At 37.2% G+C, this 19,897-nt stretch overlaps 1 protein-coding gene across 1 annotated transcript in view; it reads right to left on the bottom strand.

Annotated features, from left to right (window-relative positions):
- gabbr2 (gamma-aminobutyric acid (GABA) B receptor, 2) overlaps positions 1-19,897 on the bottom strand; it is a 262,922-nt gene that overhangs the window by 40,422 nt on the left and 202,603 nt on the right. The window contains exon 14 of the mRNA XM_048201423.1: positions 10,075-10,197. Coding sequence (XP_048057380.1) covers positions 10,075-10,197 — 123 coding nt within the window. The remainder of the gene's footprint in view (positions 1-10,074; positions 10,198-19,897) is intronic.

The raw sequence follows: 19,897 nt of genomic DNA, 5'->3' as shown, positions 1-19,897 counted from the left end.
GTATACATCTTTGGCACCATAAACAGAACCCCAACAAACTTCTGCCAAGATGACTGATGTGTACGGCAGACAATAACCATGTCCGCATGATCCCGCTGCTTCTGAAAGCGAGGTTTTCTTTCCTGATCCTCACACTTGATCAATGGAGGAGTGAGGCGGGTGGCTTTTCAGCCCTAAATGACCCAGTTTGTTTTGTTGAGCCATTGATTCCTGCACAAACCACAACCATTTAACATAAGAAGTCCTACAAGGCATTTCAGATTACTGAACACACACACACACACACACACTTCGGCAAATGTACTACATGAACATGATATAAAAAACAAAAAGTTGAGGAGGACACAGATGGACAGATGACTTTTTATCCCTGCATTACAAGCTCTGCTAAGGCATTCTTAAACAAAAGTGAATAAAAGGATGTTGTTCAAGGGTATGTAAAACATATAGTGGCCCACCCACATTACTGATAGCTTTAAAGATGCATATGTGGTAACCTGTTAGAGCAGAGAAAAACATAAAGACAGAAATATCTGTCTGACAGTCCTGTCCTATGCAAGTACACACTGCATTGATTCATTAACTGATTATCTTTTCTTTTCTTTTTCTTTCTTTGCCTACATTGTGGGGACCCAACCAACTTCCCAAAGCTGGTTAACTGACTGACTGTTGATGGTACTGTTTTGGATTCTCAAAGAAAATTGAGAAACATTGGAGTAATCTTTGATGCCAGTCTTTTATTTGATACTTAGTATGTATAGAATACAGTTCAATTTTTTTTTTTTTTTTATAGCAAATATAGTAAGATTGCATCCTATGCTAAATTTTTCTGAAAAGTTGATAAACTTGTTAGATGTCTCTTGGATTGACTACTGTAATGCCCTTTTAGCCAGAGTATCTAAATCCACACTTAACAAGTTGTACAAAACTCGCTACTATTATTAAAGCTACTACTAGTTTGGATTCCTTGTATTGGCTCCCGGTCAGGTTCCATATTCATTTTAAAATCATGATTCTGACATATAAAGCATTACATGGCCTGGTTCCACATTGTTTATCAGAGTTACTAACTCCTTAGGTCCCAAATCGTATCTGCGCTCTTCACAATCGAATCTATTGACTGTTCCTCAAACCTGCTTAAAATCTATGTGTGACAGGGCTTTTTCTTCATATGCTCCTATTCTTCAGAACTCTCTTCCTCTTGAACGTAGGGAAGCTCAGACTTTTGGGATTTTTAAAGCTCAACTTGAGACATATTTTTTTAGAATAGCGTATGTTTGCTGATTTTTTATTATTTTTTGTTTTATGCATTTTGTTTTATTTTTTCTTGTGTACAGTGCTTTGAGAAGCTGCTTTTAAAGGGGTCATGAATTGCATTGTTTTATTGTTTCCTAGGGTGCACTTATAATATGCTTTTTACATCAAAAATCGTCATAATTTAGAAATAAAAGGCATTTTTCCGACCCTGATTTTGGCTCTCTTATTTGAACACTCTGTTTTAAGGGGCGTGTCTTCTGTGAGACTTCAGTGTAAACGCCCACTGCTGTGATTGGCTATCATCTTTCCATTTGAAATAGCCAAGTATTACAGCTCTCAAGGTTAAATAATCATGAAAAGTGTTGCATTACATTTAGATCTATGGCATTATATTTGTATTGTGGCATGAAAGGTTGCAGTGATGAACAGCCGATCACAGACATGTTGTTGAGCGAATGAAAGCAGTGATCTCAACATTGCAACTCAATTTCTGCACATTAATGAATGCTTTCATCGTAACCAACAATGCAAACAAAATTTGTTGAATAAAGCAGGAGTTTTGGCACGTCCAAATAAACTGATAAACTCGTGCTGTTTGATTGACAGCTCCAGCGATTGCAAAGGGAGCGTTCTTTGATCACTTTCTTTATATAATTGAATCACTGTTTAAATAACAGATTATTTTCATCCTACTAAGAGAAACAAGGTGAAGTTGACTGTTTAGTTTGATTTACTGATACATAAACAAAGAACATCTGACTGTACAGGAATCATTACAAATCAGATCAGGCATTAGAATTAACAGTTACTTACATGTTGTTGCATTACTGTCAAGTCCATATCATAAAAGTCTGTTTGCAAACCCTATGCCAAAATGTGATTGATTTACCAAAGAATCCACAGTGAAATCGTGAAAACAAATCAATAAAGCTCAACTGTGACATTGTTGAAAATAAATAACCATATTCCTAGCATTAGGATCCTATGAAAGGTAATGCTATTTTTGTCCTGTATCACTCTTCTCTCCTCCTCATCTCACTAACACGCCAGTGGGCGGGGCTAACATGGCAATGATGAAGTAGGCATTGATTTCTTCTGCAGAGGCGGAGTTTCACCTATCTATGATAGGCACATTCCAGGATCAGTTGTTCGATGGGCCTGGTATCGATAAAAGCTTTAAAGGCGCCCTAGAATTAAATATTGAATTTACCTTGGCATAGTTGAATAACAAAAGTTCAGTACATGGAAAAGACATACACTGAGTTTCAAACTCCACTGTTTCCTCCTTCTTATATAAATCTCATTTGTTTAAAAGACCTCCGAAGAACAGGCGAATCTCAACATAACACCGACTGTTACGTAACAGTCGGGATCATTAATATGTACGCCCCCAATATTTGCATATGCCAGCTCATGTTCAAGCCATTAGACAAGGGCAGAACATCTGGATGAGCACAGCAGAATCATCAGACTAGGTAAGCAAGCAAGGACAACAGCGAAAAATGGCAGATGGAGCAATAATAACTGACATGATCCATGATATCATGATATTTTTAGTGATATTTGTAAACTGTCTTTCTAAATGTTTAGTTAGCATGTTGCTAACGTACTGTTAAATGTGGTTAAAGTCACCATTGTTTATTACTGTATTCACGGAGACAAGAGCCGTCGCTATTTTCATTTTTAAACATTTGTAGTCTGTATAATTCATAAACACAATTTCATTCTTTATAAATCTCTCCAACAGTGTAGCATTAGCCGTTAGCCACGGAGCACCATCAAACTCATTCAGAACCAAATGTAAACATCCAAATAAACACTGTACTTACGCGATTAGACATGCTGCATGACGAACACTTTGTAAAGATCCATTTTGAGGGTTATATTAGCTGTGTGAACTGTGTTTATGCTGGTTAAAGACAAGCGCGAGCTCCGGGGGCGGGGGAACACGAGAATTAAAGGGGCTGCAACCTATATCGGTGCATAGTTAATGATGTCCCAAAATAGGCAGGTAAAAAAATGAATTAAAAAAAATCTATGGGGTATTTTGAGCTGAAACTTCACAGACACATTCAGGGGACACCTTAGATTTATATTACATCTTGTAAAAAAACGTTAGATGGCACCTTTACTTGGACTAACAAGGAAGTTTTCAGTTCTGAAACTTACAGGATATTCTTATAGTACAATGACCTCTTATATATCAAAAGTTGATTTCTCAATTCATGACCCATTTAAAGGTGCTATATAAAATAAAGTTTATTATTATTATTACCAAATGTCCCCAAATGGATAGAGAAATCTCAAATCACCAGCATTTTGGGGAACAGCCATCATGCTACTGCTTATTAAACATGCTAAATGTTTTAATAAAAATGCAAAAACACAATGTGGTTTGTGCAGTGAATGAAACCACAAGAATTCAAGACAAACTTTTACAAAATGTATGCATTTACATTAAAAAAAAAAAAAAATGAAGTCATGTTTAAAACCATGTTAAAAATGTTGCATACTGCTGGACCCATGCAATTAATGGAAATAAATCAATAAACAAAAAATGAAATAAATAATTTATCTTATACATTTAAATAAATTAAAATACATTTCTTACACATTTTAAATAAAAAAAGGAAAATGAATAAATAAATGGTGTTTACTTTTATGCAATTTTGGTACTGTATTTGAGCCACTTGATGTCTCATGTAAAATGTGGTTTATAAAAGCAAAATCCACCACTGAATAAATTATTTCACTATAGAACATTATTTCACTATAAAATGAACCAAAGTAAGCCAAATGTCCCCAAAAATGCTATAATATGCCTCTTCATTAGATTGGTCCTTTGCCAACAAAGTGGATGATTCCAGCTGTAAAGTCACATCAGATCATCATCCAGACCTGCATCTAAATCAATCCATAATCAAAGCGCACATGCTTAGACCAATTATTCCTGCATTAAAGGTTCCTCTTAAAATAAGCATTTGCACATGAAAAGACTTGGTGACTCATGGCTGTCTGCCTGTCCTCAGTCTGACACAGAGAGTGAGGGAAAAACTGCAATTGGAACACTTCAGACAATTTGACAGACGGCTCACTTTCACTTAGGAAAACTGAACAAGCAAGTGAGCAGGAATACATGAGAAATTTCCTTATTTTATATGAGCGTGTTCCTGTGTTTTTCTGTGTTCAGAAATCTGGAAACACGTCTGGTTCTAATGCTCTTCTCCATCATTTTATCCATGATCATGATTTGATGAATTACTGCTGCCACAAACGATAGAAAATGTACTGAAATGTCTCTTTTAAATAATTTTCGGTTTACCGTCTGCTTTCTACAGGCAGGAATAGCTCACCTTTAATTACGGCAGGTAAATAGAGCTGACTTTTGTGAATAAAGCGCTATAATGAGCCTAATTTACATAGAAAGCAGGTATGTTTGTGCTGAAAAAAAATATGACAGTGGCTTAATTTAAAAATTTACAGTGCAGCAGTATTTTGTGGCTGGTTAAACTGTATTGTGGGTGGTAATTGAGTAAGACGTGGGCTTTTACGCTGAAATATTGCACGCAAAAGTGTCACAATTGTTTTGTGAATTCGCTCTCAGAGTATGCTTGATGCTTCATTGGATTATGAGGACAGGAGCATCTCAGTGTTCTCTAAATGTTTGCACTTTTTAGTTTTACATACATCTTACACAAATTCCACATACTTGTCATCATGTGTGCGCATCTGCAGGTATCCGTCATAAAAGCACCTGTCCGAAGCCTTTCCCTGTATTTTTGTCTTGGGGATCAGCAATGACAGCACTGGTTTATGGGTGTCAGAAACCTTGGCTGTTGCCATGGCAATGCCACACTGCAATACTGTGTGCAGGCAGACCGCGCTTGCTGCAGCGTCGACACGAGAACAGGAGCGAGAACGGTGAGTGTTGCAGGAGAAACCTGCTGAATGTTAATCAGCTCCTCCACAGTTTGTCCTTCATCAGACCAGAGAAACACTCAGGATCTACATTATATGTGCGCTCTCACTCTCTCTCTATATATATATTCTACAACACATATCAATATCCACAAGGAGAAACATTTTGTTTGGTAATCTAATTTAATCAAAGCTATTTCAATCAAAGCTAATTATTCAATACTGTATTCCAGCATTGTCCATGTTTTTTTGTTTTTTTTTAATTTTACAGATATTTTAATGTTCCATAGATCTAAAGATTTATGTTCTATAGATTTTTTAACATTTTTGAATGACGTGCTCATAATTACTGTAAAAACAGCAAGATTGTGAAAATTTAAATAGTCATTTTGAATTGACATTGATTCCTGATGGCAAAGCTGAAATTATTCCAGTCTTCACTCAAAAAATACTTAAATAGTTTTAACATATAATAAACATGTCTTGCAAGTTTATCATACACAAATGAAAAAGGAAAAGGTAACAGTAGGCTACTAATAAAGTTAAACTGAATGTGTTTTATAAATACACAATATCAAGATTTATATATTTATCATCAATAAAACCAATTTGTTTCAATGTCATATATTTTAACTGACTGAATATTGCTTGGCCTAGAGCTAGCCATATTTTAGCCATGTTCATACTTTTTTATTTTAACTGAATAATTTTAATGGCTTTCACAACGAACAGATTTATGCTGATCTTAAGCAGTTTGAATAAATGCACTTTGAAAATACGATTATTTAAATAAAATCAAATAGATGCAAATCTTACCCGTTTCATTTATGACTGGCAAATATGCATCACATTAAGTTTGTTTATATTAAAACTGTGTAATCCAGACACAGATGGAAATTTTATATGAAATTCAAATACATAAATATTACATTTAGGTCTTATGTAACATTATAAATGTCTTTGCTGTTACTTTTGATCAATTTAATGCATCACTGCTGATTAAAAGTTGTAATTTCATTAAAAATTATTTATTTTGCTGTTCACACATAAATAGTTCTGAGAAATGCAGAGAAATACATTTTTAAAAGTTCAAATATTACGTCTTTCAGTTCATACAAGCTCATAGAGACTACTATAAAAATTGACATGATTTAAAAAAAAAGCATGCAGGGCACTGTTGGACACGCCAACCACCCTCATAAACTTCAATAAAGAATAAAACTAAAAAATCTTCTGCATGTTCTTCTTTGTCATAATGCAGCACATGTGGCCCAGTTTTTTACTTTTTACAAATGTCTGCAAAGTTTGAGTACTTAATCTGGATCAGAGGAAGCAGAAACTGAGTGGGTTTTCAGCAGAGCAGTGAGTGAAGCTCTAAACACAGAAGTTTGCAGCTCACATCAATGCTGTCCGCTGCGCTCAGATCTGTTTACATTCCTCTGTTTTACGTCCCTGACAGACTGTCCACTTTAATTGTCTCCAGCCTCACAGACATTACTTAATTTTAAATAAACACACTTTCAGTGTCCTACAGCAGTCAACAATGGCTTATTCCTGACCCAAAAGTTATTCAGCGAACCTTCAAAATCACATTAGCCCTAAAGTTGCATTCACACTGACAGAGATTCAACTGTCTGAGGTTGCTAAATTGCTGTACAAATAGTCATGCCTACTTAACTCAACAACAGCACGTGACAAATTGTTCAAGCTTCACTGTCTGTTCAACTTGTTGTCATCATCGAATATTGGCATCAGATGGCCAACTTTCATTGAAAATGAATGCCTTTTAAACTCTTGATATGAACGCCTATTCAATGGCTTGCTTGACGGCCAAATACATTGTTTATTCCCAATTCTTCGACTTCTGAGAAACGCTTATGGCCTGAAATAACTACATATACAGTAGAGGACGGAGAAGAGGAGGAAGGAGAAGCTCGTCTAAACACCCTAGAGTGATGGGAAAGTTAATGGGCCTTTTCCTAGCACCAATCAATCTGCGCTAATCTCCCTGCCGAGAGTTCTCCAGGGAGACGGCGGCCATGATTCCATCGGTGTGACGGCAAAGTCCACTCAGCCACATCGCTTGTTAGTCACCAGGCCTTTCACTCTTTAATACACCAAGTACAGGGATCATACACCTCAGGAATAGACAGACAGATGGAAAAGAATTTGCACGTCATTGAAAACATGCTTCTAAAGGGATAGTTCACCAAAAATATTAAAATTTGTGATTTTTTTACTCATCTTTATGTCGTTCCAAACCCTTAAGACTTTGGTTAAGATATTTTTAAACACCCCCTGTGGTGAAAATCAAGTTTTTAATGTTGTTTATATGTTTATGTGGTGTTTTTAATATGCTTTAAGACAAACCATGTGCAAATTCACATGTCAACACCATTGCTGAGTGAAAACCCGCAGTTTGAAATCGCTGGTGTCTGTGACGTCACAAACTACCTTGTAACCAATCACGTCAACGTGTCGGCGGGTTTTAGCATATCATTAACAGTGAACTAGCAGGGAAGTCTTGAAAGAAACCAGGTTATCCCGGTATATTTTTCTGTTGATATGAAAAATCGTGTAGATTTAACAATATGGCGGATGTATGATGTATATTCCGATGTTATGATGAACAATATGCTTTTCTCGTCTGACATTCTAAGTTGTTTGAAGGGTCCCACTTTATATTAAGTGGCCTTAACTACTATGTACTTACATCAAAAAATAAGTACAATGTACTTATTGGGTTCATATTGAATTGCAAAACACATTTGCTGCTATTGAGGTGGGATACGGGTAAGGTTAGGGACAGGTTTGGTGTTATGGGTAGGTTTAAGGGTAGGGGTAAGGGTTAAGGGATGGGTCAACAGTGTAATTATAAATGTAATTACAGAAATTAATTACAGGTGTAATTACATGCAGGTGTTTTTAAAATATAACTACAATGTAAAAACATGTATGTACACAATAAGTGCATTGTACCAAATGATTAATTTAAATGTAAGTACATAGTAGTTAAGGCCACTTAATATAAAGTGGGTCCGTTTGAAGCGTTTGTAAGGATACTGGTTTTTAGAAGACAGCTGTCTGACTCTGAGATGAAGAACGGGAACATGGTTTGTGTAACATTAGCAACACATTAGTAGCTGTTTGATAACATAGTCAAGCAAAAGGCTAATCATATTAGTTACCGTTATGTGTCCGATGTTGTAAAGAGCGATACCATTGTGCAGCGTTTACCTCAGTAAGTTGACCGAGTGGATCTCTGAACTGGTGTGAGTGAGTGGAGGTGGGGCTAATTTGCATATTCATTGATCCACGTATACTAAATGAGGCAAGGTTATAGAGTTACATTCAAGCTATTTTAAGGCATGAAGACAATTTTTCACAGGAAAAAAATGTTTAAATATGTCATTTTGGTGATCAAAGATGAGTTTTAAGGGATAACATTATTGACTACAGGGGGACAGGTTTCTGTGCCTCCAATGAAAGTCCAGGTAACCAAAAAACTTTGAAGAACCAAAAAGAACATAAAGGCATTGTAAAATGAATCCATATAAATCGAGCGGTTGAATCCAAGTCTTTTGAAGATATATGATTTCGTTATATGATGAACAGATTTAATTTAGGCTTTTATTCACATCTAAACACACATACATCGAATACATCACATATGGTAAACAAGAAAAGTTTGTGTTAGAACAAACCTCATTGTTTTTTGTGCATCACATGATTGAGATTCTATGCTTACCTTATGTGATGTGCTCTGTGAATGTGTGTCGATCGTGGTTTTAATGTAAATTAAATCTGTTAATCATATAAAATGACCGTATCACTTCACAAGACTTAGATTAAACCACTCAATTCAAATGGATTCATTTTACGATGCCTTTATGGTTACCTGGACTTTCAAACCTGTCATGTTTCATTAAAAATATTTTTATTTGTGTTTCAAAGATTAACCATAATCTCATGGGTTTGTAAAGACATGAGGGTGAGTAAATGTCATGATCACTAGTGGGAGTGCCCCAATCAGCCACTAGAGGGCACTCCAACCCGGACTCTTGTTTTCAGTCTTGGACTTCATTTCCCATAACCCACTTCCCGGACTCATTATCCCGTTCGTTGCACCCAGCTGTTTTGTGTTTGTTCATTAGTGTCTGTCTATTTATACCTGGGTTGTTTCTGCTCTTGTTATGGTGTTTTCATGTATGGTTTCTGGTTTTTCCGTTTTGGTTTTTCTTGTTTTTGTATGGACTGTTTCTGTGGATTTTGATCCTTGCCTGTTGGATTACGTTTCTGGATTACCCCATTAAAGCTGCACATTGATCTTACCTTTTGTCTCTGTGCCATTCCGTGACAGTAAAGTATGAAAGAATTTTCATTTTTGGGTGAACTAACCCTTTAAGTTAACCCCCTCCCCCCACAAATCAAGGTAACTTTAATAGCTATCCATGACATTGTCCATTTTAGCTATGCTTCCAGCTAAACATGTCCAGTCATTTGCAACAGCATCTGACTGAAGTCCACGAACGCACATGACTAAATGCACATGACTAAAGCAAGCAGACGTTCAAAATGTTCAGCTTATTTTGAAGCCCTGCTCAATCACACACTTCCCCTTCTGCTCGTCCAAGTGCCTTTTTTTCCAAGCAATTGTGCCAATGTCCCACATTCCAGCTGGCCTATGTCCCCAACCGCCGTGGATGTGGGGGCAGGGCGTCTCACTTCCTGAACCAAAAATAACGCAGATGGTAATAAAACCTTGGCCGCTACGTACTCCCTGATGATCCCAGCTCCCTGTGACTATTATTTAGTTGGGATTGATTAACCATTACTACCCGGTCAAGGGATTCTGCTGAATCATTACATATAACATTAATAATAAGCAATCAGACTCGCCTCCAAGCTGTACTCTTCCACAGTTCTCTTCAGGGGATCCACGATCTGCCAGCATATGAGGATGCACAAATCAATCAGCAACATCCCACCCACGATGATAAAGAGCTTCTGGTCCTTGATAATCTGAAAGAGAAAAAAAAAGAAAGAATGGATGAGGTGATTAAGGGATGAGAAAGAGGCAGAGATGGGCAGGAACCATCAATGGGCTGTTCGCTCAATTCAAACGCATGATCTTCTCTCGCATTCTGAACCTTTGTGGATGAAAGCTCTGCTCCTGTCTGATCTTTTTCTCTTTTCTTCTATTTAACAGTGGTTGACCTGACCAGAACCCAAATCAAAGGAAAGGTCATGGCGAGGAAGCCTGGGTGTATTCAGACGGCGGGAACGAACAAATTCTTCCATGATTCAGAATAGAAATGCTAACTCGTTTTGATCTGATGTCTTTTGATGGCCAAAACCTTGCGTCGTGGGAAACAAGGAGGTGGTGAATTACTCTATGACCATTGAGCGCAATGCTGAATTCTATCAGAATGGATGCTCTTTATCTTCAATCAAACAGAGGTTGATGGTTTCATTAAATGGCCAGACATTTGAAATAACACAGGATCATGACACTTCAAGATGCATTAGCACGATCACTGAAAGCAATGCTTGGCCATATGACCACAGAACCTCACTTTATTGGACAAAATCTCCTTTTATCTCAGCAAACGGAAGGTGATGATGGATCAAAAATGAATAGCAGTCCTAAAATCCCCCCTTTCCACATTTTACGGCTACAAATAGCATCCTTTTTTAATGTAACAATCACTTCTCTGAGCTGATATGCGATGGGAAAAGGGAGAAGAATAGGACTGGAAATACGTGGATTCGAATTTGGGCTGTTTACGTCAAAATCTAAATGGAGAGTCCTTATTCTCTGCATCATCGGTTGCTTTAGAGACATTCTTTCTGGCCTAACCATGAAGATGGGTGGAGTTAGTGTAAATAGCCTTTGCCAACAAGACGGCTATTTGAAATAACTGTAAATATACATTCTGAAAAATAATTCGCAAATGATTCTCAGAAGACTTTATACAGTAGGTATAAAAAAAATGGGGGAAAAAATAATAATCGTTTCCAAACATGTTTCCCAAAAACTATTTTCATCCCCATCTGCCATTGGTAATTTCATTTTTTGCTAAACTATCCCTTTAAACAAACACTGACACATATGGTCTAATTATAGATGTCTGTGCACATTAAACTGGGAAGTAGCGCATTAACATCGAAGAAATGACACACTTCACCTTTAACGCTGCTAATCATGAGCTTGTAAACCAATAACATTCGGTTTTAAGACCCAATAGCTCTGTTTAAGCTTTTGTATTCACAGTTCAAATTGCTCACCGTTTGTACAAGATTACTGCTGCAGGTCTACAAGAGCATGTGGTGCATTAGTGTCAGATTGTGTTTGTGCTCAGTCTAAGTTATGCAGGCCATCATGTGCTTGTGTCTGATTGAATTTACAGATGCACACATCTCTGATGCCATCTATTTGTGACACTGTATGTTCCATAATGCAGTCTGAATGATGCATGATGCAGAATGTGGATGTGTATGTAGGTTTTTTGCCATAAAATGACGAATATTTGAACTTGTTCTGCATCCCAAAAATAATTCTAACTGTATATGCAGATAAAATAAACAAAAAACAAGGAGGAATCAGACTGATACACCAAAGAAAATGAAGGCTTAAAGGGATAGTTCACCCAAAAATGTAGGTGAACATACCATCAAGTCTTTCAAGCTTCATAAAATGATGTAAAAGCACCATAAATGTATCAAAAAGTGTTCCATAGGAGGTTATATACCAAGTCTTCTGAAGCAGGGTTATTATCATTAACTAAAACTAAACCGATAATAACAATAATAAATATAGCTGCAAGCAGCAATTACGGGGCCAAGCACAAAAGCGGCACAATAAGCCAGCCAACATGGCTTTGAGCATCAGACCACCTGCAACAGTAAGTAATTAAAGACCTATTGAGATCATTTTAGGCAAAAGAGCTGAATAATGATCAAAAAGGAGGATTTACTGGTTTATCACATTCCACCAATAGGTGGCACTGTGACCAAATTAATGTGGTATGGTCAGAGTGAGGTGACAATGACACTTGCAAAGTTTGGTGTCAATATGTCAAAGCATTGTAGAGATACAGCTTCAAGACTGGGTTTTGCATCATGCCTCAAATTCGTTGCTCCGGTATACGAAAATGGTTAGATGTATCGACTTGAAATCCATAACTTTTTGTCGGCATGGTCTGAAGATGATACATTTCAATTTTGGTGAAAATCGGAGCAACGGCCTAGGAGGAGTTTGAAAAAGTATGTTTTTAAAGAAAAACAATATGGTGGACAGGAAGTTCAGATGACTATGGCAAATTTGATATCTGTGTTCTCGGCATGACCCAAGGAATCTAATGAGACCAGTTTCATTACAATTGGTTACTGCAGTCAAAAGTTATTAGCATTTTTGTAAATTTTGTTATAACTTTTGACCACCAGTAGGTGGCGCTGCGCCGAAACACTGCATGATGCCTCAGGTCATACTTGTGATGACATGTACCAAGTTTAGTCTGAGTACGATAAAGCGTTGCGGAGATACAGCCTCACTTCTATTTTCGCAAGCACTACGTACAATTCGTTCGCGTGTTTTTCGAAAACGGATTGAGGAATCGACTTGAATTCCATAACTTTTCGTCAGCATGGTCTGAAGATGATCTGATTCAATTTTCGTGAAAATCGGAGTAACGGCCTAGGAGGAGTTCGAAAAAGTAGGTTTTTCAGAAAATTCAAAATGGCGGAAAAATTTTCATGACGGAAAATGACGTCATTCGTCTTGACCCAAGGAATAAGAGGAAAAAAGAATTTGGTTTCTAGCCCTAACGGTTCAAAAGTTATTAGCATAAACATAAGTGCAACTTTGGACAGCTGGTGGCGCTAGAGGGATTGAGTTAGAGACTCCAAATTTGCTATGGACAAAGGTCAGACTGTCCTCTAACTGTGTGCCAAATTTCATAACTTTCGTTCTATGGGTTGCCATAGACTTCAAGAGCGGAAGAAGAAGAAGAAGAAGAAGAAGAAGAAGAAGAAGAAGAAGAAAAAAAAAAGAACGCCAACGGATACAATAGGTGCCTACGCACCTTCGGTGCTTGGCCCCTAATAAACATTTTCATTAATTTAAATAAATGTTAACTAAAAAATGAAATAAAATATTAAAAAGCTTATTTTATTTCAGCAAGCTGCCAACACAACATTTTCCATTTTCATTTAGTTCAATTTAAAGCACTTAAAAACTAAAACTAAATAAAAAAACATCTAAATCAACTAAAACTAATAAATAAATATACAAACTATATAATCTTATTAAAAAACTAATAAAAATGACAAAACAAAAAATTACTAAAACTAAAATTTAGTGAAAAAAGAAAATATATAAATAAAACCTAATTCAATCTAATTGAACAAAAATTATAATAATATAGCAATGATACTAAGGGTGCATTCACACTTGTAGTTTGGTTCGTTTGGTTCATTTGGTCCGGACCAAAGAAAGAAAGAAAAAAAAAAAACATTTAGTCCTGGTCCGATTAGCGTTCAGACTGGCATTTTTATCACCGAACCTTAAGGCATAGGGATACATTCACAACGTGATTGGTCGGATTTTATGACGTATTGCCTATTTTGAGACGGAACTTACCGAACATCTAAAACAATGCTGTGTGCTGAGGTAAATGCGCTCGTTGTGTGTGTGTAACCTGCATGTGATGGTATTTTGGCCAGCTGGGAACTCGTGAAGAGCTTATAAAATGTGTAAAGTAGTCAAAACAGCGGCGGGAATCCATCCGTCACACACACAAACGATCTCCTGCGTGAAGACGCGCGTCTGATGCCTGTGATGGGCAAACTCTCGACTATGACAAGAAAACCGACACGCGTGAGTATTCTGTTCTTTTTAGGGTCTCGTCTTCCTGTTTTTGGTCCGTGTTGCGTTTATATATCATTCGAACCGCAGCAGAGTTCGTTTGGAAGCGGACCGAGACCCATCTTTTCAGCGGTCTCGGTCCGCTTGTTTGGTGCGCACCAGGGTTCGGATGGCAGCGTTCACATAGGTTCAAATGAACCGCACTAACCGAGCAATCGCACCAGAGTTCGTTTGAATCGAACCAAACATGACAAGTGTGAACGCACCCTAAAATAACACTGTTCTGAACTCATATGATAACTTTGTGTTGTTATTTACTAAACATCTGGGGCCTGTACCATGATGGTAGATGAACAAACTCAGGGTTATAGGATTAGTTTCGAGTTGACAAAACCAAACCACTCCAATCCGGCTTTGTTGGTACCATGATGCTGATCATCAACTTTCTCTGTCAACTCAGGCTTAGATCCTGAGTTTGTGGAGCGCGTGCACATGAATGAGTGACATCAGTGGCAAACAGCCAATCACATGCCTTGCAACAGAAATAAACTGTAATTCACTTCTCGCGAGAGAGCCAGCGCGATTCAAAACTCTTTCGCTGAAAATGAAGAATTTAAATGCATATGATCTATATATATTAATATTCATTGAAACTAAGTGCTTAATAACTACTGTTACACTAAACTTGCGTGTGTGTAATGGATTAATAAAAATATAGATCATATAATTTAATTATACAAATCATATATAAATTATATTATCATTAAAACCAGACAATTTCATCGTTAAATATTTGTTTTTATTATATAATGACCTTTAATTTGGAGGAAGAGAAACTGGGGGAGTGACTTTATTGTGTTGGGTGTGTCAGTGTCACTTAGCTTACATCTGATTGGTCCAATTTCAGTCTGAGATCTCAGAACTAGAACATAACCTGCCCCGGAGCAGGTTAGCCATGAAGCGTAAGTTACTATGGTGATGAACACCGCTAAAAGTCAAGTTACTTTCATGGTACCTAAAACCCAGGATTGGCGCAAACTAATCTGAAATTTACCTGGCTAGACAGCTAATCCAGCTTCATGGTACAGGCCCCTGGACATCTGTCTTAGTTTAAACTTTGTAATGAATAAATTGATTTGAATGATCTGTTTTCAAGTCAGCTCACTGACTCAATAATAGCTCTCTAATTTTTTTTTTATATGCTTTCATGATAAGTTTTGTTGTGGTTGTTTTCAGTCCCAATATAATTGCATGAAAAAAGCAACCAGGAAAGATTTCAAATTTCAGAAAGTTTTTTTTCCCCATGTAATGAACATCAGTGGGGTCCAAAATATTGTTTGTATGTGAATCCATCTCCCTTTGTTTCAAGAGCTCAGATTTAAATCCAGAAGATGCACGGTCCAAAGAGGTGATTGACACAACCCTCGCTGCGCCCCGAGGGCGAGACTGTAACAGACCCCTCGGACCGCCGGACCCGCATCGAACGGCGGCTGATTTGCGACGGGCTGTCTGTGGAGTCACATACTGTGAGACTGCTTCTCAGCTTGATAAAGAGATGGCACACCCACATGCACACTCACAAAACACAGTCCTGACAGCAGCCATCGCTTTAGACTGCCAAAGCCCAGCAGTCCATCACTGTGTGGAGCGGGAGTCAGCTCACTGCCAGCTTCCTGCACACTGAAGTGCCGGAGGGAATTAAAGCCCTGAGCCTGGGCATTACCTGTCTCTGAATTTATTTATATGTAGTGGGTCCAGTTAAGAACTGCTAATTGAGTGTGAAAGTGCAACTGAAGAGAAGACACCAGGGAAATAACTGACATGCAATGTATCAAGCTGGAATTACATCACATACTCCTTCTACATCTTTGTTTGGAAGTCTGTTATCAGGGAAAACAGGATTTTTGTTGCTCCTTAACTCTAAAATAAGTATATATAAAAGATTTTGACATAGAATACAGTATACAGTGTGCTCGACCTGACTGTTCAATTCCAATTTAATGGATGAACCAGAAGTTCATCCATTAATTTTTTTTTTTTTGGCCTTTTTGCGGACAGGATAGTGGAGATTGACGGGAAAGCGTTGGGTGGAGAGAGGGAAATGAGATCGACAAATGACCTCAAGTCTGATTCAAACCCAGGTCGGCTGGAAGCACAATTGTGTCAGTGACCTAACCAGTAGGCTATCAGCACCAACACCGAAGACGATTTTTAATGTTAAAAATCTGGCAAATGTTAACACATTTGCACAAAATTGGATAGAAAAATGCAAAATATCAGCTTTTATTTACAAGATGATAACTGGACACCACTCGATTCAGAAACTTGGTCCTCCATTTTAAAACTTCAAAGAAAGAGGGGTAAAAACTGCACTGCAATAATGTAAAACTACAGTACTGAACTAAATTCTGATGCAACATTATCAGTAGACTTAAATGCTGTAAGTGTAGAATATGGCCACTTTAAAAGAATCGCATGGCTTCAAGGAAGCTCTACTGACAATATCTGGGGAATAAAATTGACAAAAAACAAAAATGCAGTTACAATGCTTCACTTACAATGGAAGCACATGGGGCAAACATAAAAATAAACAGTTTTAAAAGTAAAGCCTCAAGACTTATACATTACAGAATATGTGTGAATTGCCTACTTAGAAATTCTTCTCACATTAAATGACTTTATAAAAGTGCTTTAACAAAACACATGCTTCACATTTCAGCATTTAAATCCTTTGGTTTGATTTACTTACATTGTAAATGTGATACTGTAATTTTTTACAAAACTTGAGTACAAAACTCATCAAAACGATGAGTGTCTCGGACATGGGTCGGGTCTGATATTAGTAGCCTCAGGTCTTGGGTAATTTAAAATAAATGTACTTTTTTATCAAATGGATCACAGAATATTTTATAAATATGCCAACTTTCCACTGTTCGTCTCAGGTGTTTAACAATATTTTGTTATTTACAACAAATACTAATATTAAATAATTCTATGAGAACACTGTTATTTCCCTTCTTCTCTGTCAATATGCGCTTCTACGAGTACCAAACCCTCCGGAATATCGGTGTGCAGAAGCGGAGCATGCTCAACATAAAACTGCACTCTGCAATACCTGAGCCATTCGAGAGGATAAGTGTGTGGACTTGCTTCTTAATATTAACATAAACACTTTAAACAGTTTATTTCGACAGTCCACTTTTGACATTCTACTAACTATAACTAACTTTGCAGCTACATGTCAATTAAACGTGTAACACGCTAGAACAGACCTAGTTGGTTCATGTGCGTCATGCATGCAAGTTTGAGCTTCTTCTTTTGCTTTTAATGCCGGTTGGCAAACCCACTTGAAGTTGCACACCGCCACCTTCAGCACGACACCTGCTTGACAACTGACGTAAAATAAAGGGAAAAAAATGCTTAATTAGCCCCGATACCAATCCTTGAGATCGTCTCAGGCCATCCCTATAAATAATATATTAAAGCTGCGTTTCCACCGCAGGAACTTTTCCCAGGACCTAGGCATTTTGGGGTGGTACTCGGTTTTCGACCGCAGGAATCAGGGTCTAAATGAAGTTCTAGGTAAAAATGTCGCCCTCAGAAAGTCCCTGCTCTTGAGATAGTACTTTTTCAAAGTTCAGGAACTTTTGGGGGTGGGACTTGAACATGCAGATTGGTTGAGTTCACGCAGCATTTTGATTGGTTGACTCCACACTGTAAAAAATGACCGTGATTTTAACAGTAAAAGACTGTAAAAATGCTGCGGTGAAAAACTGTCAATTGGTTTACAGAAAGTTCCCGTACTATATACGGTGAATAACTGTAATAGATCTAACGGTACATTTAATGTAATTTTATGGTAAAATACCATTAAATTCACAGTTTTTGGAAGTGAAAATAACAATTAATTGTAAAATTTACAGTGAAAAACCGTAAATTGACATTCCCACAATTCCCTGCGTGACACTTCACATTTGATATATTTTCATTGAAATAACTCTGTTTCTTCTTAGTTTTTCTCATTTTTTTCTAATCAGTTATGTACATTAGGATTTTATGTTACACCTAATGTTGTTAAATTAATGTTTATTGCATTTTTAAAATGTCATGCATGTTACCATGATGGTGTTTAGTGTGTGTGTGTGAGAATGACACTGTGTGCACCTTCTATATGTTAGTGTTGTCCTTCTCAGCTTGTGGAAAAGCTGCTTGTGATGAACTTTGATTAATCATGTGACTCTCATCACCACTGTGTTTGGTGATTGTAGTGTATTATAAAGGTGCAAAACAGATATTAGTACTTCATTAGGTTTGTAAATTAACATTAATATCAGTTAATGAAATATGTTATTTTACCGTAAATTTAACTGATTTTTTTTTTACGTTGCTACCGTATTCTTTACGGTAAAATTCTGGCAACCACAGCTGACGGTTTTTTACCGTAAATTTTACTGGGATTTTTTTTTACAGTGCACGCAGCATTTTATTTCAACCATCATTTTTAAAAGTCTGTTGCGGTGCGCGCAGTAAGAGTTGTTTGCTACTCAAATCAACAATGGAATTTAAAAAATCCGACTGATGGACCGACGATGAAGTTGATTAAGCTTAAATGCGGTGGATGAAATACAGAGGGAACTGGAAAGTTGCGTGCAGTTCTACGTCACCAGACTTAATCTTCACGGTACTTCAGTTCTCTCAGTTACCAAATTTACCAGCAGCATTGTTTATCACTCTCTGTCCTACTCTTTCTTTCTGTATATATTTTTCTTGAAATCATCCCACTGTTTCTGACTGCAGCAGTGGAAGTAGGCTGTGAGCTCTATAAATAAAGATGGCCAGCAGGGTGCTGAAGCTGTGGCTAGCCATCCTTTACAGCACTGTCATACAGTATCAGCTGCCTCACTCGCCACATTCTTACGCTGTATTGAAAAACAAGAGCAGGGAAAGAAAGAGAGTATGAAAGGAGGTCAGTGTCTGTGCATGAATCTGTTGTGTTAAAGACCTGCATGAATGCGCTTGTGCGTAGCTACAGTTCGAAAGAAACCCACTGCACTATTCCTCAGAGTGTGATGGGGTTTTTTTCAGAGGAAATTCACACACAGACTTGTGAAAACCGTGTCTAGCAGAGCAGGAAGACACCATTCTTTAGAAGAGATCAGAGCTTCATTGGTTAGCACTGGGAGTGCAGGCTTATTCTGGATATGTCAGGAAACTGAGCATGGAGACAGCAAACTGACCTTCGGTGAAGAGAGCATTTCTATATTTTAGCTTTTTGGCAGTTGAAAAATGAGACAGCTAACAGCCCAGTTGCTTTCCCATGATGTTTTAAGCATGGAACCTGCATCTCCTTCTACAAATCGGTCTCTCTTTTATTGTTTCTCTATCTCATTATCTACATCTCCATTCCAACATCCATGTATAAACTGGAGTTCATCAAGTTCTGTTTTTTTTTTAGTTTTTTTTTTTATTAAAATTCTTATAAAAATGATAATATATAAAAATCTTACCATAAAACTGTCCTGAAATGTGACCATTATGAGAGAGATGACAACATATACCAGTTTCTGTGTGTTCTGCCATACTGGAACCCAATTAATTGTGCCATATGACCAAAAGTTTGGGGTCAGTAGGATTTTTTTAAAGAAATTAATGGTTTTATTCAGCAAGAACACATTACATTGATCAAAAGTAACAGTAAAGACATATATAATGTTACAAAAGTTTCTATTTCAAATAAATTCTGTTCTTTTGAACTTTCTATTCATCAAAGAATCCTGTAAAAATGTATCATAGTCTCAAAAAATATATATATATATTAAGCAGTGTCTTGCTTGACCCGCTCCAAGCGGATTCGAA

Source organism: Megalobrama amblycephala, linkage group LG9 (genome assembly GCF_018812025.1).
Source record: "Megalobrama amblycephala isolate DHTTF-2021 linkage group LG9, ASM1881202v1, whole genome shotgun sequence".
NCBI classification, from domain to species: Eukaryota; Metazoa; Chordata; class Actinopteri; order Cypriniformes; family Xenocyprididae; genus Megalobrama; species Megalobrama amblycephala.
This window is presented reverse-complemented; position numbering and strand designations above follow the sequence as displayed.